At 48.7% G+C, this 21,343-nt stretch overlaps 1 protein-coding gene across 1 annotated transcript in view; it reads right to left on the bottom strand.

Moving 5' to 3' along the window:
* The window catches only part of ESYT1 (extended synaptotagmin 1), a 179,329-nt gene that overhangs the window by 73,553 nt on the left and 84,433 nt on the right, over positions 1 to 21,343 (bottom strand). Inside the window, exons 3-5 of the mRNA XM_030196761.1 lie at positions 19,976 to 20,110; positions 11,585 to 11,658; positions 10,706 to 10,778 (exon numbers count right to left, since the gene is read on the bottom strand). Coding sequence (XP_030052621.1) covers positions 10,706 to 10,778; positions 11,585 to 11,658; positions 19,976 to 20,110 — 282 coding nt within the window. The remainder of the gene's footprint in view (positions 1 to 10,705; positions 10,779 to 11,584; positions 11,659 to 19,975; positions 20,111 to 21,343) is intronic.

The raw sequence follows: 21,343 nt of genomic DNA, 5'->3' as shown, positions 1-21,343 counted from the left end.
AAGAGATCCACCAGGGGGGTGCCCCACGCCTGGAAGATCTGTCGCACCACACGGGAATTGAGCGACCACTCGTGAGGTTGCATAATCCTGCTCAACCTGTCGGCCAGACTGTTGTTTACGCCTGCCAGATATGTGGCTTGGAGCACCATGCCTTGACGGCGAGCCCAGAGCCACATGCTGACGGCTTCCTGACACAGGGGGCGAGATCCGGTGCCCCCCTGCTTGTTGACATAGTACATGGCAACCTGATTGTCTGTCTGAATTTGGATAATTTGGTGGGACAGCCGATCTCTGAAAGCCTTCAGAGCGTTCCAGATCGCTCGCAACTCCAGAAGATTGATCTGTAGATCGCTTTCTTGGAGGGACCACCTTCCTTGGGTGTGAAGCCCATCGACATGAGCTCCCCATCCCAGGAGAGACGCATCCGTGGTCAGCACTTTTTGAGGCTGAGGAATTTGGAAGGGACGTCCCAGAGTCAAATTGGAGCAAATCGTCCACCAATACAGGGATTCGAGAAAACTCGTGGACAGGTGGATCACGTCCTCTAGACCCCCGGCGGCCTGATACCACTGGGAGGCTAGGGTCCATTGAGCAGATCTCATGTGAAGGCGGGCCATGGGAGTCACATGAACTGTGGAAGCCATGTGGCCCAGCAATCTCAACATCTGCCGAGCTGTGATCTGCTGGGACGCTCGCACCCGCGAGACGAGGGACAACAAGTTGTTGGCCCTCGCCTCTGGGAGATAGGCGCGAGCCGTCCGAGAATCCAGCAGGGCTCCGATGAATTCGAGTTTCTGCACTGGGAGAAGATGGGACTTTGGGTAATTTATCACAAACCCCAGTAGCTCCAGGAGGCGAATAGTCATCTGCATGGACTGCAGGGCTCCTGCCTCGGATGTGTTCTTCACCAGCCAATCGTCGAGATATGGGAACACGTGCACCCCCAGCCTGCGAAGCGCCGCTGCTACCACAGCTAGGCACTTTGTGAACACCCTGGGCGCAGAGGCGAGCCCAAAGGGTAGCACACAGTACTGGAAGTGGCGTGCGCCCAGCTGAAATCGCAGATACTGTCTGTGAGCTGGCAGTATCGGGATGTGTGTGTAGGCATCCTTCAAGTCCAGAGAGCATAGCCAATCGTTTTGCTGAATCATGGGGAGAAGGGTGCCCAGGGAAAGCATCCTGAACTTTTCTTTTACGAGATATTTGTTCAGGGCCCTTAGGTCTAGGATGGGACGCATCCCCCCTGTTTTCTTTTCCACAAGGAAGTACCTGGAATAGAACCCCAGCCCTTCTTGCCCGGATGGCACGGGCTCGACTGCATTGGCGCTGAGAAGGGCGGAGAGTTCCTCTGCAAGTACCTGCTTGTGCTGGAAGCTGTAGGACTGAGCTCCCGGTGGACAATTTGGAGGTTGAGAGGCCAAATTGAGGGTGTATCCTTGCCGGACTATTTGGAGAACCCACTGATCGGAGGTTATGAGAGGCCACCTTTGGTGAAAAGCTTTCAACCTCCCTCCGACAGGCAGGTCGCCCGGCACTGACACTTGGATGTCGGCTATGCTCTGCAGGAGCCAGTCAAAAGCTCGCCCCTTGCTTTTGCTGGGGAGCCGCGGGGCCTTGCTGATTCGCACGCTGCTGACGAGAGCGAGCGCGCTGGGGCTTAGCCTGGGCCGCAGGCTGTCGGGAAGGAGGATTGTACCTACGCTTGCCAGAAGTATAGGGAACAGTCTTCCTTCCCCCGAAAAATCGTCTACCTGTAGAGGTAGAAGCTGAAGGCTGCCGGCGGGCGAACTTGTCGAATGCGGTGTCCCGCTGGTGGAGAGACTCTACCACCTGCTCGACTTTTTCGCCAAAAATGTTATCCGCACGGCAAGGCAAGTCCGTAATCCGCTGCTGGATTCTATTCTCCAGGTCGGCGGCACGCAGCCATGAGAGCCTGCGCATCACCACACCTTGAGCAGCGGCCCTGGACGCAACATCAAAAGTGTCATAAACTCCTCTGGCCAGGAATTTTCTGCACGCCTTCAGCTGCCTGACCACCTCCTGAAAAGGCTTGGCTTGCTCAGGGGGAAGAGCATCAACCAAGCCCGCCAACTGCCGCACATTATTCCGCATGTGTATGCTCGTGTAGAGCTGGTAAGACTGGATCTTGGACACGAGCATAGAGGAATGGTAGGCCTTCCTCCCAAAGGAGTCTAAGGTTCTAGCGTCCTTGCCCGGGGGCGCCGAAGCATGTTCCCTAGAACTCTTAGCCTTCTTTAGGGCCAAATCCACAACTCCAGAGTCATGAGGCAACTGGGTGCGCATCAGCTCTGGGTCCCCATGGATCCGGTACTGGGACTCGATCTTCTTGGGAATGTGGGGATTAGTTAATGGCTTGGTCCAGTTCGCAAGCAATGTCTTCTTCAGGACATGGTGCAAGGGAACAGTGGACGCTTCCTTAGGTGGAGAAGGATAGTCCAGGAGCTCAAACATTTCAGCCCTGGGCTCGTCCTCCACAACCACCGGGAAGGGGATGGCCGTAGACATCTCCCGGACAAAGGAGGCAAAAGACAGACTCTCGGGAGGAGAAAGCTGTCTCTCAGGAGAGGGAGTGGGATCAGACGGAAGACCCTCAGACTCCTCGTCAGAGAAATATCTGGGATCTTCCTCTTCCTCCCACGAGGCCTCACCCTCGGTGTCAGACACAAGTTCACGGACCTGTGTCTGCAACCTCGCCCTGCTCGACTCCGTGGAACCCCGTCCACGATGGGGGCGTCGAGAGGTAGACTCCCTCGCCCGCATCGGCGAAGCTCCCTCCGCCGACGTAGTCGGGGAGCCTTCCTGGGAGGTGGCCGCGGTCGGTACCGCACGCGGTACCGACGTCGGGGACCTCAACCTGGGCGATGGGCCAGCCGGCGCCACGCTCGACGGTACCGGTGGCGCAAGCACCGCCGGTACCGGAGGGGTAGGGCGCAACAGCTCTCCCAGAATCTCTGGGAGAACGGCCCGGAGGCTCTCGTTTAGAGCGGCTGCAGAGAAAGGCTGAGAGGTCGATGCAGGCGTCGACGTCAGTACCTGTTCCGGGCGTGGAGGCTGTTCCGGGCTGTCCAGAGCGGAGCGCATCGACACCTCCTGAACAGAGGGTGAGCGGTCCTCTCGGTGCCGATGCCTGCTGGGTGCCGAATCCCTCGGCGACCCAGAGCTCTCGGTGCCGACACGGGGAGGAGACCGGTGTCGATGCTTCTTCGATTTCTTCCGAAGCATGTCACCGGAGCTCCCCGGCACCGACGAGGAGGACGTCGAATCCATCCGTCGCTTCCTCGGGGCCGAGACTGAAGAAGGTCGATCTCGGGGGGGCTGTACCGCAGGAGCCCTCAGGGTAGGCGGAGACCCACCCGAGGGCTCACCGCCACCAGCAGGGGAATGGACAGCCCTCACCTGCACTCCACCCGATGCACCACCGTCCGACGACATCAGCAGACGAGGTCCTGGTACCACCGACGTCGATGCAGCTATCCGATGTCTCGGCGCCGATGCAGAGGCCCGATGCCTCGATGCACTCGATGCAGGGGCGGCCGAGGAAGATGGTCTGGACGCTGACGACGTCGATGCACTCGAAGATCCCGGTGCCGATGCCGACGAAGAGCCCGAGAACAACACGTTCCACTGGGCTAGTCTCGCTACCTGAGTCCGCCTTTGAAGCAGGGAACACAGACTGCAGTTCTGAGGGCGGTGCTCGGCCCCCAGACACTGAAGACACGACGAGTGTCGATCAGTGAGCGAGATAACCCGGGCGCACTGGGTGCACTTCTTGAAGCCGCTGGAAGGCTTCGATGTCATGGGCGGAAAAATCACGCCGGCGAAATCAAAAGCCGAAATGGCGAAATTTGAAGCACCAAATTTAGAGGGAGAAAAATCTCGACCGAGGCCGAAAAGAGGCCTACCCCGACGACGAAAGAAAACTTACCGGGGCAAAAAAGCTGGAAGTACGGGGAGGATTTACACGAAACCCGGCGGGGGGTTTCCGGAGCACTTCCCGACTAGGACAAAGCTTTCCCGAAGGAAAAAAACACGTTCAAAACAAATTGGACGCGCGAGGTCGACTTTCCGGGGCTCGACACGGCGAAAACACGACCGTACCGAGTGCGGACAAAAGAAGACTGGCCGGCTCGAGCCGGTTTCGGGCGGGAAGACGGCCGCGCATGCGCGGTGCGCGCGGGCGCGCGAGGGCTAGCAAAGGACTTTGCTAGTGAAGTTTCCGATTGGAGGGGCTGCCGTGGACGTCACCCATCAGTGAGAACAAGCAGCCTGCTTGTCCTCGGAGAAATCAAATTACATTGGCTTCCCATCAAAGTGAGAATTACCTTCAAATTATGTACCTTTATCTTTCAAATACTAAATGGCAAAAATGTGATCTATAAAACTGTCCACTCTGCAGACTTCAGTTACCTAGGAACCAAATGGTGGAACTCCTTACCACCCAAAATAAGAAATATATAGGAATATACTAGATTCTGCAAAATCCTCAAATCATTCCTATTCAAACAAACCCTCACAAAGAACAACCATACCTCAAACAATTAATTATTACCTGAATTGGTTATTACTCTATTTACCACTAACTTTCTCTTTGCTTCACGTACAATTTCTCATTCATAATAAGAGAGGTGTGTTAGCCGTGTTAGTCCACTCTTAAAGGTTATCAATAGAAATCAAACAAAATAAAACATGGAAAAGAAAGGTGAAATTAGATCTTACCTGCTAATTTTCTTTCCTCTAGACCCTCCAGACCGGTCAAGACGCGTGGGTTATGTCCTCCTACCAGCAGAGGGAGACTGAGAAAACACTAAGCTTTTGAAGCCTGTATATATAACCTGTGCAGAACCTCCACTAGCCAGTATAACCCTGACAAAGCAGAGAAACAAAAAACACTAACAACAACTAGCAACCCTGTACGTGGTCACAGTAAACTGCAAAAACAAGAAACATCTTCCGCTTGCTCTTACGGAAACATGTTCCTTTGCCTTTGATAAAACAGTTGGGCTTCTACAGGTGGACCATCAAAGAAGAGCCCCACCTGTCCCAGACTCCTATCACAAAACAGAAATAAACAGAGTCTGCAATTAGAGAAACAACAATCTACAGAAGCCAAGAATTATCCAACACACACACCTCCTGGCCTCCAATACAGACAGGGCGGGCTCTTGACCGGTCTGGAGGGTCTAGAGGAAAGAAAATTAGCAGGTAAGATCTAATTTCACCTTCCTCAGCGACCCTCCAGACCGGTCAAGACGCGTGGGACGTACCAGAGCAGTAACTAACTTACGGGAGGGACCTACTAAGGCCAGAGGTCAAAACTGCTGCCCCAAAGCGCACCTTGTCCTTTGCATGCACAGGAATCCTATAATGCTTCACAAAGGAATGCAACGAAAACCAAACCACAGCCCGACAAATATCTAACGGAGAAATCATACTATTCTCCGCCCACGAGGCTGCCATTCCCCTAGTGGAATGAGCAGACCAGCCCCTAGGCACCACAGGACCCTTCACCAAGTAAGCAGATGAAACCGCCTCCTTCAACCACCGTGCTATGGTCACCTTAGGAGCCGCTGCACCCTTCTTTGGGCCAGCATGAAGAACGAACAAACGGTCAGAGGCTCTGAAGTCCTGAGTTCCAGAGAGATAATAACTCAAAACTCTCCTGACATCCAGCTTGGCAATACCACGCTGCTCCGAATCTCCAGCCATATCACCCAACACTGGCAGAGAGATGATCTGATTAATATGGAACTCGGAAACCACCTTGGGCAAAAAAGGAAAGCACCGTCCGCAACGAAACCTTTCCCTCAGAAAGGACAAAAATGGTTCCCTACAAGACAAAGCCTGAAGCTCTGAAACCCTCCGTGCTGAAGTAATCGCCACCAACAAGACCGTCTTTAAAGATAAATCCTTACAAGATGCCGATACCAGAGGCCCGATCAAAGCATCCAAAACTAGCTTCAAATCCCACGGAGGCACCATCCGTCACTGAGGCGGACGCAGCAACTTAACACCCTTCAAAAAACGCACTACCTCAGGCACAGAAGCGAAGGACTTTCACTGAAGCTTCCCACGAAAACATGACAAAGCTGCCACCTGAACCTTCAGTGTAGATAAGGCCAGACCCCTATCAACACCATCGTGCAAAAATTCCAAAACTTCCGCCACCGAAGAGCGACACGGCCGAACTCGATGGTCTTCACACCAGTGCTCAAAGATTCTCCAAACCCGGACATACGCCAAGGAAGTGGATCGTCTACGGGAACTCAACATCGTAGCAAAGCCACTGGACGAAAGCCCCCTCTTCAACTTGTGCCGCTCAAGAGCCAAGCCATAAACGAAAACCGAGCCGGATCCGGCATGATTATCGGGCCTTGACACAGAACTGATCTCAACAAAGGCAGGGCCGCCGCCCCTGCCAACCGCACCAGGTCTCCGTACCATGGTCGACACTGCCAATCCGGAGCCACCAGAATCACCCGACCGGAGTGAAGTTTGATGCGCTATATTACTTGACCGACTAACAGCCACGGAGGAAACACATACAGCCACTCCCGAGGCCAAGGCAACAGAAGAGCGTCGATTCCCTCTGCTCGAGGGTCTCTTCAGCGACTGAAAAAAAAAAAAATCTCTGAACTTGCACATAGCGAGTCGTTGCCCTAAGATCTATCACCGAAAGTCCCCAGACCGACACAACTCACTGGAACACTGACCGAAGAAAAGACCACTCTCTGGGATCTAGAGTGTGCCTGCTGAGATAATCTGCATCTATGTGACCTACCCCGGCCACATGCGCTGCCAAGAGAGCCTGAAGATGAGTTCAACTGCACTGCCAAGGCTCTTCGTCCCCCCTTGACGGTTGACATACGCTACTGCCATGGCGTTGTCGCAGAGCACTCGGACTGCCTTGTGGCGAACCACCGACGGCAAGGCCTGGAGCGCCACTCGAATGGCCCGAGTTTCCAGCCGGTTGATGGACCATTCTGCTTCTGCCCGAGACCAGCAGCCTTGAGCTACCTGACCGAGACAATGTGCCCCCCAATCTTGCAGACTGGCATCCGTGACCATTACCAGCCCCTGTGGGGACTCCAACGGCATTCCTTTTCCCAAATTGCGCGGGTTGAGCCACCAGTGGAGACTGAGATGAGGGACCACCGACAGCGGACAACACATCTCCAAGTCCTGCGACAGAGGGGACCAACGACTTAGCAGAGCTGACTGTACCTGACGCATGTGCGCCCTGGCCCACGGAACTACCTCTATGGTCGCCGCCATCAGGCCCAGGACCTGACGATAAGTACGGGCCGTCGGCGCCTTCTCTGCAAGGAACCGACAAATCGGACCCTGTAACTTGGAACCAAAAGGCCGCACGAATGAAAGTGAAGATAAGCTTCCGTCAAATCCAGGGAAGTGAGAAACTCTCCTTTCCGGACCGCACCAGTGACCGACCGCAACGTCTCCATCCGAAAAGAGGGCACCTTGAGTGCCGCATTGACCCTTTTGAGATCTAAAATGGGACGAAAAGTGTCCTCTTTCTTGTGGACCACAAAATAGATCAAATAGCACCCTGAGCGTTGCTGATCTGAAGGAACAGGAACCACGGCTCCCAACGCGAGCAGCCACCGCAGAGTGTCCCTCACTGCTGCCCTCTTGCTCCAAGACTGACAGAGAGATTCTAGAAACACTTCGGGAGAACAGCTTTCGAATTCCAGCGCATATCCACCTCGAAACACCTCGAGAACCCACTGATCTGACCTGATTTGGGCCCAGCTCTGGTAAAACAGACTCAGCCGAGCCCCAACATGCACCAGAGCCTGAGCCCACACACCTTCATTGGGAATTGCGGCCTGAATACTAACCTCCCGTGGAAAAGCCACGCCCTCCGCGACAACTCTCACGAAAGAACTGTGTGCGCTGGAAAAACCGACCCCTAGAGGTCCTACTACTACTACTACTACTACTACTATTAAACATTTCTATAGTGCTACTAGACTTACGCAGCGCTGTACAAATTAACATGAAAAGACAGTCCCTGCTCAACAGAGCTTACAATCTAAATTGGACAGACGAACAGACAGCTAGGGGTAGGTCCCACTCGATCTGCCCGGCCTATACCGCTGAGCCTCCCTAAACCATCCCCGAGGAACTAGTTCTGGCCCCTGCCTTGAACCGAAAATCTGGAAGCCATAGAACCTTGGTTACACTAAGACCTCACACTAACTTGTCCAAATCTTCTCCAAAGAGCATAGCTCCCTTAAGTGGCAGAGACCCACAACCATAGCCATATTTTTTGTCTGAAGTACGCAACAAATCATAAAAGCCTCAGACAAAAAGGATGAACCCATGTCCAAGTTGGCTAACTCCTGACCCCCAGAAGAACCAACATCTACCGAATCATCCAGGAGCTTCTTGGCCCAATGAAAACATGCCCGAGCTACCAGAACCCCACAAACCGAGGCCTGCAGGGCTAGAGCCGACAAAACAAAACTACGCTAGAGAAAAGATCCCAACCTCCTATCCTGAGGATCACGGAGGGCCATTCCTCCATCAACCAGGATAGCCGTAGCTATAATTACTGCCGTCACTACTGCATCTACCGTGGGAGCCTTAAAGGAATCCCTATCGTCCTGAGGGAGGGGATAAAGCCTCGCCATTGCCTTTGCCACCTTACACGGCAAATCCCATTCCTGTCAAATCATCTCCCGGAGATCCTTGTTCATAGGGAAGGATCACGCCTGACGCTGAATGCCCTTCACCAACGGATCTTGGACAGTTTCCCCCAAAGCCACCTCAGGACCAAACTGAAGGGTGGATGACACCTGATCTGTGAGTTCTGACAGCTCATCTCTATGGAAAATCCGCACTACTGAAGGATCCTCTCCAGGAATCCAACAATCCTGCTCCTGAGAGCCATCAATTCCATCTGACTCCCCCAGATCACTAAGTGCAGCTTCTGCAGCTACAGGAGAAAAACATTGCCTGTCCTCTGACCACTCTAACCGTGGTCTCTCAGCCAAGACGGAAACAGCCCCCTCTTCCAATTGGGGGGGGGGGGGGGGGGTCCCGATCTCCAGGCCTGATACCGCGTCCAGACAAAATCTGGAGGAAAGCCCACCATTCCTGGACCGTCATTAGGCCCTTTTGTGCCAAAAACGGAGGCCGCAGGCCCAAAAACAGCTGGCTCCACGGGCCGCGTCGGACTCAAGATGGCGGCCGTTCCCGCCGAAACTGTTCCCGCTGACAGCAGCCCTGCCTACGCTCCCGCTGACCCGGAGACTCCCGACACCATCGATCCCTCCGCGGTCAAGACGGGGGGAGCCGCAGCCACCTTTATAGGCGCACCGCAAAGCTACACTGAGCGCCCGGCGCCTCTACCCCTCGCCACAAGCACGCGCGACATCGGAGGAGCTGGGCCGCCATAAACCACGAGGGAAGGGAAAAGCTGTTCCGCAAACGCGCCAAACCAAAAACTCACTCACACTGCAAAAGCACTGAAGAAAGCGCTGCTCCCTCGTTCCAGCAAGGAATCGAAACCCCCATTCGGTCCGCTGAAAATAAAGAAATAAATGCCCTTAAAGGCACAGTACTCCAACTCTGGCAGCTGGAAATTGTAAGGCACTCAAGGCTACAATACTGAGACAGCAGCCGAGGCACAAAGCTGCCAAGCAAAACGAAATAGAATAACTGACCTTAAAGGCACAGTACTCTAATTCTGGCATCTGGAAATTGTAAGGCACTCAAGGCTACAATACTGAGAAAGCAGCCGAGGCACAAAGCTGGCAAGCAAAATGAAATAGAATAACTGACCTTAAAGGCACAGTACTCTAACTCTGGCATCTGGAAATTGTAAGGCACTCAAGGCTACAATACTGAGAAAGCAGCCGAGGCACAAAGCTGCCAAGCAAACAGAAATAGAGAGCAGCACAGGGGGAGGGACCCAAACATAGGTGTAACACCCCAGGGGGAAAAACTGGGCCCCACAGGACCCAGGGCCCCAAAGCACTTTTTTTTTTTACACACACGTACAGGGTACTGCAACAGAATAAAGTTTGGAAGGAAAAAATCCTACGACCCAATGACAAACTACCTCACCAGACTATTGGAGACTGCACAGGCTGTCAACTGCTACCTCTGCTGAGACTGAGAAAATACTGGCTAGTGGAGGTTCTGCACAGGTTATATATACAGGCTTCAAAAGCTTAGTGTTTTCTCAGTCTCCCTCTGCTGGTAGGAGGACATAACCCACGCGTCTTGACCGGTCTGGAGGGTCGCTGAGGAAATAAGATGATACCTTTTTTATTGGACATAACTCAATACATTTCTTGATTAGCTTTCGAAGGTTGCCCTTCTTCCTCAGATCGGAAATAAGCAAATGACTTATATTCATAATAGATTTCCTAAATGTTAAATATCCATAGCTATCCCAATATGTTTAAGATATTGTATTGTAAAATTGGATTCTTACAAAAAATTACTTTCTTATGCATTATTCTTTGTTATGTTTCCTGTACTGTTTATTGTAAGCCACACTGAACTCAAACTTGTTGGGGATAATGTGGGACATAAATGTCACAAATAAATAAACATATAAATTGTATTCCCTGCCAATCTAATCCCTACTCTGCAATTTCTTAAGAGCTACTTCCCCAACTCTGCGCTTGTGTCCACAAAATGCAGTCTCACTGACCTGCATCCCTTTCACTCCAGCTTTGCAAAAGAATTTCTTCACTTCCACATTGATTTCAACATCTCCAACATAACTGGAAAGAAAAGATAAATTCACAGACATATACACCCAGCTCTTGTTTCCCTGTCTTTTCATGCCTTTCCATCACCTTTTTTTAACCTCCCTTCCTAATTTTTCCCATTTATCAGCTGTTAGGATTGATTTTAAGGGAGTTCAACAGCTCAGGCAGTCCCAACCTCTCCTAGAAGGAGGTGTCATACTACTACTACTACTACTACTACTTGACATTTCTAAAGCGCTACTAGGGTTACGCAGCGCTGTACAATTTAACATAGAAGGACAGTCCCTGCTCAAAGGAGCTTACAATCTAAAGGACAAATGTACAGTCAGTCAAATAGGGGCAGTCTAGATTTCCTGAAAGGTATAAAGGTTAGGTGCCGAAAGCAACATTGAAGAGGTGGGCTTTATCATAGGAAAACAGTGTACGAATATTGGCTTTGGGGGAGCTCCCAGTTCCTGCAGGTCCAGCCTTTCTCAGCAGGAGGTGCTTTAGGGGGAATGGTGCAGAAAAGTAGAACATACAAATTTTTATAAATAGGGGACATGGTTTCGCTCACACCCTTTTTCAGCTACAGCTTGATGAGTTATAGTAGGTATTTTCCTGTCCCTAGAGGGCCTACCATTTAAGTTTATACCTGAGACAGGGTCACAAAGAGAAGCAGTGGGATTTTTGCTGGGCACGCCTGGTCCTCAGTCTTCTGCTCTAACCATTAGACTACTCCTCTACATGGACAACCCCTGTACTTTGCAGTTTCTCTGTATTGTTTCAGCTGTGGGCCACAGGCCTGAAATAGTCATGTTGCACTGTGGTGTACTCACCTGATGTTCAGGTCCAGCAAAATCTGCTTCTTGTCCATCTCTGTGTGCACCTTCACTCCAACCACCTTTATTGGCTGAAAGAGAGAAGAAGAGAGTGAATCCCCCAAACAGGGACATGCTTACTAGGACACTAATGATCAAACATTACACCAGGGGTGCACAAACCTGCCTCTTGAGGGCCTTAACCCAGTCAGCTTTTTCAGGATTTCCAGCATGAATATGCAAAAGGTCTGTCTGCATGTACTGTCTCTACAGATATCATGCGTATTCATGGTGGAAATCATGGAAACCTGAATTGATTGTGGCCCTCGAGGTCAACTGGGTTTCAGCACTCCTACTTTACACAAGTGTGACAAAACAGTAGGTTTTTAAGCATGTAAACTGTATTATTTCTTGAAGTGTATTTCACCTATTGGCCAGCAGGTGGTGTTTTCTTGTAGTAAAAGTGTGGCAGAAAGTGACTATTCTTTCTTTAGTTTAGCACAGAGAGGAAGTAACCAGCTGTATACTTTTAAAATGTGCTATTCTGGGCTCTGATTGGCCCAGGAGTTCAAATCCAGTCTGGAAATAATGGATTTTTCTCCAGTCTCAGATTGGGAGAGAGAGAAAGATCTCTTCACTGAGACCCTGTGAGTAGTTATAACCTGTGAGCAGCTATATTTCTTGTACTCCCCAGGCAGTATGCAGTTAGTGACTAAATGTTTAAGTAGTTTTAATATTGATCCATATTCAATTGCCTGTTATTGTGTGCTGTTTTTGTTCCATCTGTTTTCGTGGTTCACTTTTCAATATTTTTATGATAATAAACCTTTTTTAGTTTATTGACTCTGCTTGTCTGGACTGACTAAGAATCCTGGTGGTTTGTGTGTTGGGTTTGTGAATGCTTTCTAGGAACTGTGGGACCACTGAGAGTGTGGCCCCAGTAACCTAGAAATCAGCGGGGATAACTTGAGAGTGGGAGACTCACCCAGAGGTGGTTAGGACCCAGTCAGTGGGAGGAGGGTGGTAGTGAAGAGCACATGCCCAGGTGCAGGCGGACCTGAGCAGTGCTGAGGTCAGACTCCCTATGTGGCCGCAGGGATAACCCCAGGTGGGTGATAGGCGTTCCGTGACAACAAGAAAATGCAAAGATAGTGTGGCAAAATGGTAAATTTTCCAGCATATGAATTATAATATTTCATGAAATGTATTTCTTTAGTTTGGCCAGCAGGTGGTGCATGTTTTATGTTTAAAGCTGTTACAGAGAAATGACTGTTCCCTCTTTAGTTTAATACAAAGAGAAAGTAATCTGCAGTGATCTGGCCAGCTACTTTTAAAAAATGTTATTCTGGGCTCTGATTGGCCCAGGAGCTCAAATTCAGTCTGGAAATACTTGAATTTTCTCCAGTCTTGGTTTTGAAGTAGAGAGAAAAAGACCTCTTTACTGAGACTCTGTAAGCAGTTATATTTTGTAATGTGTGAGCAGCTATATTTTCTGTACTTCCCAAGCACTATCCAGGTAGTGATAAAATGTTCAGATAGTTTTATAATTGATCCTTATTCAGTTACCTATTATTTTTGCCTGTTATTTTTCCATCTGTTTTTATAGTTCACTGTTCAATATTTTTATGACAACAAACCTTTTTTAGTTTATTGCCTCTGTTTGTCTGGACTGACTAAGAATTCTGGTGGTTTGTGTTTTTGGGTCTATGGGTGCTTTCTAGGAACTGTGGGACCACTGGGAGTGTGGCCCCAGTGTCCTAGAAATCACGGAATACCTTGAGAGTGGGAGACTCACCCAGAGGTGGATGGGACCCAATCGTTGGGAGGAGGGTGCTAGTGTAGAGCACATGCCCAGGTGCAGGCGGACCTGAGCTATGCTGGGGATAGACCCTCTAAGTGTCCACAGGATTAGACCCAGGCGAGTGGCTAGGCATTTTGTGACAGATAGGTTTCCAGAACCTGTCCTGGGACCCCCAAAAGTCAGATTTCCGAGATATTAAATATGCAAGAATTTGCATACATTGGAGACTTATTATATGTACATTTACCTTATATATATTCATTGTAGATATTCTGAAAACCCAACTATATATGGCACTGTTTTTCAATGCAAGGCTTGTAAGCTAAAGGCGACTCCTGTGGATCTCAAGGATAGCCCCTTTCAAACCCCCAGACAGTCCCCAATCCCCCAAAATGCTCCTCTGGCCACCCTGAATCTTTGCAGACACTCCTTTGACCTACTGACCCTCTACTCACTTGTAAAGACAGGAACAAGGCTTGATCACTCCCACCTCTAGTGCTGCCATCTTCCAAAATGATTGAAAGATGGCAGAGCCAGTGGCAGAAGCAATCAGGCAATGCTCCTAAGTTTATTTGAAATTTGATATACCTACCCATAGGAATGACCTTCTGGTGCTTTAGAGGTGGATCTGAGTCAGTATCTGGTGGGGGAGCCAAAGAGGGAGAATAAGAGATGATGGACCTGATAGTTGGGGAGGGTGTGGAGAGAAGGGAGAAGGAAAGAAGCTGGCCCTGGGGGGAGAAGCAAGGAAAAGAAGCATAAGAGACATTGGTATTGGTAGGGGGCAAGGATAAGGGATAGGATTTGATATACCGCCTTTCTGTGGTTACAATCTAAGTGGTTTAGATATTATATATAGGTACTTATTTTGTACCTGGGGCAATGGAGGGCTGAGTGACTTGCCCAGAGTCACAACGAGCTGCAGTGGGAGAAGAGATGCTGGACCTACATAAGTACATAAGTATTGCCATACTGGGAAAGACCAAAGGCCCATCAAGCCCAGCATCCTGTTTCCAACAGTGGCCAATCCAGGTCACAAATACCTGGCAAGATCCCAAAAAAGTGCAAAACATTCTATACTGCTTATCCCAGAAATAGTGGATTTTCCCCAAGTCCATTTAATAATGGTCTATGGACTTTTTCTTTAGGAAGTCGTCCAAACCTTTTTTAAACTCCGCTAAGCTAACCGCCTTTACCACATTCTCTGGCAACGAATTCCAGAGTTTAATTACACGTTGAGTGAAGAAATGTTTTCCCCAATTCATTTAAAATTTACTACATTGTAGCTTCATTGCATGCCCCCTAGTCCTAGTATTTTTGGAAAGCGTAAACAGATGCTTCATATCTACCCGTTCCACTCCACTCATTATTTTATAAACCTCTATCATATCTCCCCTCAGCCGCCTTTTCTCCAAGCTGAAGAGCCCTAGCCACTTTAGCCTTTTCTCATAGGGAAATTGTCCCAACCCCTTTATCATTTTCGTCGCCCTTCTCTGTACCTTTTCTAATTCCACTATATCTTTTTTGAGATACGGCGACCAGAATTGAACACAATATTCGAGGTGTGGTTGCACCATAGTGCGATACAAAGGCATTATAACATCCTCATTTTTGTTTTCCATTCCTTTCCTAATAATTCCTAACATTCTATTTGCTTTCTTAACCGCAGCAGCACACTGAGCAGAAGGTATCAACGTATCATCAATGACGACACCTAGATCCCTTTCTTGGTCTGTGACTCCTAACGTGGAACCTTGCATGACGTAGCTATAATTCGGGTTCCTCTTTCCCACATGCATCACTTTGCACTTGCTCACATTAAACGTCATCTGCCATTTAGACACCCAGTCTCCCAGTCTCGTAAGGCCCTCTTGTAATTTTTCACAATCCTCCCCCGATTTAACGACTTTGTATAACTTTGTGTCATCAGCAAATTTAATTACCTCACTAGTTACTCCCATCTCTAGGTCATTTATAAATATGTTAAAAAGCAGCAGTCCCAGCACAGAGCCCTGGGGAACCCCGCTAACTACCCTTCTCCATTGAGAATACTGACCATTTAACCCTATTCTCTGTTTTCTATCTTTTAACCAGTTTTTAATCCACAACAGAACACTACCTCCTATCCCATGACTCTCCAATTTCCTCTGGAGTCTTTCATGAGGTACTTTGTCAAACGCCTTCTGAAAATCCAGATACACAATATCAACCGGCTCACCTTTATCCACATGTTTGTTCACCCCTTCAAAGAAATGTAATAGATTGGTGAGGCAAGATTTCCCTTCACTAAATCCATGTTGACTTTGTCTCATTAATCCATGCTTTTGAATATGCTCTGTAATTTTGTTCTTTATAATAGTCTCTACCATTTTGCCCGGCACAGACGTCAGACTCACCGGTCTATAATTTCCCGGATCTCCTCTGGAACCTTTTAAAAAAATCGGCGTTACATTGGCCACCCTCCAAACTTCCGGTACCACGGTCGATTTTAAGGATAAATTGCATATTACCAACAATAATTCTGCAAGTTCATTTTTCAGTTCTATCAGTACTCTGGGATGAATACCATCCGGTCCAGGAGATTTGCTACTCTTCAGTTTGTAGAACTGCCCCATTACATCCTCCAAGTTTACAGAGAATTCATTAAGTTTCTCCGACTCGTCAGCTTTGAATACCATTTCTGGCACCAGTATCCCACCCAAATCTTCCTCAGTGAAGACCGAAGCAAAGAATTTATTTAATCTCTCCACTACGGCTTTGTCTTCCCTGATCGCCCCTTTTACTTCTCGGTCATCTAGCGGTCCAACAGATTCTTTTGCCGGCTTCCTGCTTTTAATATACCTAAAAATTTTTTTACTATGTGTTTTGGTCTCCAACGCAATCTTTTATTCAAAGTCCCTCTTAGCCTTCCTTATCAGCGCTTTGCATTTGACTTGACATTCCTTATGCTGTTTCTTATTATTTTCAGTCAGTTCCTTCTTTTATTTTCTGAAGGATTTTCTTTTAGCTCTAATAGCTTCCTTCACCTCACTTTTTAACCATGCCGGCTGCCATTTGGTCTTCCGTCCTCCTTTTTTAATACACAGAATATATTTGGCCTGGGCTTCCAGGATGGTGTTTTTGAATAGCATCCATGCCTAGTGGGGAGCAAGTGAAGGTAGGAGAGATGCTGAACCTGGTTGGTAGGGGGGGGGGGCAGGAAGGAGAGATACTGGACCTTGTGGGGGGGGGGGGAAAGAAGGAGAGATGCTAGACCTTGTGGATGGGAGGGAAGGGAGAATGAAATGCTGGACCTGGTTTGTGGGGGAGAAGGAAGGGAGAATGAAATGCTAGACCTGATGGTTGGGGGGGGAAGGGAAGGGAGAATGAGATACTGGACCTGATGCTGGGGGGGGGGGGGAGGGAAAGGAGAATGAGATACTGGACCTGATGGTTGGGAGGAAGGGAAGGGAGAATGAAATGTGGGACCTGGTATGGGAGGGAGGGAGGGAAGGCAAAATGAAATGCTAGACCTGGTCCAGGACAGGAAGGGATTCTGGCCCTGGTGTAGGAGAGAAGGAAAGATGCTAAACCTGTTTGGGGGGGAGGGAAGGAGGAGAGAGACTGGTAGCATAAGCCTAGGTAAGGGGGGGTATTCAAGGAAGACATGGATTGATGGGGATGGATGTCACTGGCATACACTGCTTGGTCACATGACCCATCACGGAAAGATATTCGTCAGCTCTCCTTCAGCACTCCTGGACCCAAGCGGCTCCGACTTAAAAATTAGCAAAGGCCACTGGTGCATGAGGCTGAAGACTAGCCAGCTCCTACAATGCAATCCTCTCCCAGCATGGGACGCTGCAGAGAACTGTACAAGGGTACACCTAGAACAACATCTATTATGCTCAGCTCAGGAAATCACTTTATTCATCATTTTTCTCTTTTTATTTAAGGATTAATATTTTGCCTACATCCTGAACAGATAATCATACACAAAACAACATAAAATAAAACAAAAACATATAACAATCAGTCACACTATTGCTGGATGCCATAACTGGCCATAATAAATCTCTTAAAACAGCTGAATAAAAACAGCTCTGCCCCATTATAAATCCATGAAGTTCAACAAAAGAAGATATAAATCTTTAAAAGCCCAAGCAAACAGCAAGGTCTTCAGCTGCTTCTGAAATTGAACAGTATCAGTCAAGAACCTGAGGTCAGCAGGGAGCCTGTTCCACTCAAGAGCAGGTGGGTAACCACAGTCCTCGCGGCCCAAGATTTCCACAATGAATATGCATGAGATATATCATCGTACAATGGAAGCGGTACATGCAGATCATTCATTGTGAAAATCTTGAAAACCTGACTGGGTTGTGACCAGGCCTGAACTAGAAGAAAAGGCACTAGATCTTGCATCAGCAAAATGTATTCTTGTTAACGATGGAACTGAGAGGTGTGGGGTCCTCTCAGATCTCAATGCTTCATCTGGTCTATATATTTTTAAAAGCAGCTGATAAATATTGGCTTGTGTAATGCCTTGTGTATCAGCAATAAAACCTTGAATGAAAAAAAGAAACAAAATCAGAAACCGGTGCAGAGCTATGAAGGGGGGGGGGCGTCATGTGATGGTGCTTTGGTACGCCCCATTAACAGATGAGCAGCTGCATTCTGAATAAGCTGCAGGGACCACAAACGGCTTTTTAATTGCATTTTTTTGCAAACATCATAGTTATGACTGCTAACGTGTAGCATCTCCACATTTCTCCACTCTCTGAATAATCCACTACTTATTTCTAGAATAAGCAACATAAAATGTATTGTACTGTTTTGAGATCTTGCCAGGTACTTGCAACCTGGATTGGACACTGTTGGAAACAGGATGCTGGGTTTGATGGACTTTCCGTCTGTCCCAGTATGGCAATACTTATGTACTTGCATGCCTAGCCAGGGTGTACACAATAAATGAGCACCTTCCCAACCAGCCCAGAGACACAGAAGATGACACACTGGGCCTGATATTCAGACCGTGGGAGTTCGCCCGACTAACTTCCGTGGTTGGTGCTAAGCCCGGATATTCAATGCCAGGCCAATTCCGGTGACTGGCATTGAATATCTGGTTTATTTTGCCTGCCAAACTTGTGCTGAAAATCAGCAGATAGCCGGTTATATCACGTGATATAACCGGCTATCATCTAGCCATGAATTTTCAGTGGGTCATGGCCGACCATGACCCACTGTAAATTTGAAGATAGCCGGTTATGGGGTATTTAACTGGCCAGGTGCCGATCCTGGCCGGTTAAATGCTTTTGACTATCAGGAGGGATTGTGTTAAAATATAGAGAAGTTGTCTGCTGCAGGGCCAGCTTAACCATTGGACTAGGTGAGGCACTGGCTCAGTGCACCAGCAATAAAGGATGCCAAAATCCCTAGTCTATGACCTCACCTGTTTGAATCCCTAGGGGGTTTGGACAGATTCCTGAGGGAAAAGTCCATTGAACATTATTAATTTTTTTTTTTTTTGGGGGGGGGGGGGGGGTGCTGGGTTCTTGAAGCCTGGATTGGCTGCTGTCGGAGACAGGATGCTGGGCTTGATGGACCCTTGGTCTTTTCCCAGTATGGCGGTACTTATGTACTTATGTACCTCTAATGTTTAAAGTCTTCTCTCTTCTTTTCTCCCTCCTCCCGCGGTTCTGGTGTTTTTCCCCTTTTCTTGCACCTCTGGCCTGGTCTCTCTCTCCTTACTTCCACACTTACAGGTAAGGTTTTGCTCTTCCTTCACCTCTCTCAATCTCCCCCCACCCCCGTGGTTCTTTAAATCTTGTGAGAGTTAACAGCAGTAGACTGAACACAGGCTGCTTCCAGCTAGGACCTGGGTCTTCCCTTTGCCACCCAGCCTCCTCTGATGCAATTTCCTGTAGGTGGAATGTGGCAGAGGGCAGAAGGAAAAACCAGGACCTGGCCAAAAGCAATCTGTGTTCAGGCTACTGCTGTTAATTCAAACAAGGTTTACGGAACTGCGACAGGGGGAGAGGGAAGAGGGAGAGATGAGGAGGAGCGATGCTGGACCTGTGGGGAGAGGGCTGCAGAGGGGGAAGAGAAGGGATGCCAGAATGCGGGGGAGGGGGGAAGAGAGGCAGAAGCGATGTGGAAGGGGCACTGGCCCGATCTAAACTATCTCAAGGCACTACAATTCCTTGAGCCAGTCCTGGTCTGCTGAATGCAGCTCTAGGAATCATTCAGCTGCTGACCTGCATTAGAATGCCAAATAACCCCCAGAGATGGCATGGAGAGTCAGACAGACCAGGGTTGACGGGAGGGGTGTGGGCACCTGGGCTGGCACTGGCACACAGATTTAGGCCATTGGAAGTTGCTGGTCTGGTTGCAGGGAACTGGAGGTTGTATAGGCACTGGTCAGCAGCAGAGCACTACACAAAATGACGTATGCAGTTGGTGTGTGCGTGGCCTCCGAGGGGACAGGGGTCAGCCTGAGCAGGAAAGAGAATGATTCAGCACAAGCAGTGTGAAGATCAGAAAGCTCTGTGGCACCAGCTACACAACATCACTAACTGAAAGGGTGACTGGAATATAGAATAAGGCACGAGAGAGGGGCCACGATATGCTACCTTTTCTCCCAGGTTGACCTTCGTGAAGGAAAAGGTCTGAAGGTGATTGTTGGACGAGCGAATAATAGGAGCAATCTGGTTGACCAGCAGCTTCTCCAGGTACTGACTGAGGAAAGGCCAAATCTGGCTTAAAATCTGCAGAGGGTAAAGGAAAAGACAGTGAGATCCACAGCAAGAAACCGGATTTTCACAAAGACAGACAGACAGTGAGATCCACACCAAAAACCAGCTTTTCACAGACAGACAGTGAGATCTACACTCAGACACCAGCTTTTCACAGACAAATAGTGAGATCTACAGCTAGACATCAGCTTTTCGCAGACAGACAATGAGATCCAGAGCCTGAAATCAATTTTTCACAGACAGTTAAATCCATACCAGAACTCAGCTTTTCAGAAAGAGACAATGAGATCCATAGCCAGAAACCAGCTTTTCACAGACAGTCAGACAGACAGTGAAATCCACAGCCAGACAGTGACATTTCACAGCCAGACAGTGACATTTCACAGCCAGACAGTGAGATCCATAGGATAAAGCTAGAAAGTGAGATCTACAGCCAGATACCAACTTTTCACAGACAAACAATTAAATGCACAGCCAGAAATCAACTTTTCATAGTAAGATAGTGAGATCCACAGCCAAAAAGTCATATCTGCAGCCAGATAGCTTTTCACAGACAAACAGACAATGAAATCCACAGTCATATACCAGCTTTTCACAGTCAGTGAGATCCACAGTAAGACATTAGCTTTTCACAGCCAGCCAGTTAGATGCACAGTCAGAAACCAGCCTTTTACAAAAGAAAATGAGATCCACAGTCAGAAAGCTAGACAGTGAGATCTACAGCCATTAATCAGCTTATCATAGACAGACTGACAGCAGACAGTGAGACCCACAGCCAGATACTAGCTTTCCACAGCCAGCCAGTTAGATGAATAGAGAGAAATCAGCTTTCACAGACAATGAAATCCAGAAACCTGCTTTTAAGACAGACAATGAGATCCACAGTCAGAAAGCAAATTTTCCCAGACAGTGAGATCCAGAGCCAGAAATCAACTTTTCACAACCAGTGAGATACAGAACCAGAAATCAGATTTTCACAGAGAGAAAATGAGATTCACAGACAGACAGCGAGATCTACAGTGAGAAACCAGCTTTTTAAAACAGACAGTGAGATGCACAGCCAGACAGTGAGATCCACAGTCATCTTTTCATAGACAGACAGCAGACAGTGAGATCCACAGCCAGACACTAGTTTTTCACAGCCAGCCAGTTAGATGAACAGCCAGAAACCAGCTTTTCACAGACAGACAATGAGATCCAGAGCCTGAAATCAACTTTTTGCAGACAGGTAGATACATACATACC

Source organism: Microcaecilia unicolor, chromosome 3, assembly GCF_901765095.1.
Source record: "Microcaecilia unicolor chromosome 3, aMicUni1.1, whole genome shotgun sequence".
Lineage (NCBI taxonomy): Eukaryota > Metazoa > Chordata > Amphibia > Gymnophiona > Siphonopidae > Microcaecilia > Microcaecilia unicolor.
This window is presented reverse-complemented; position numbering and strand designations above follow the sequence as displayed.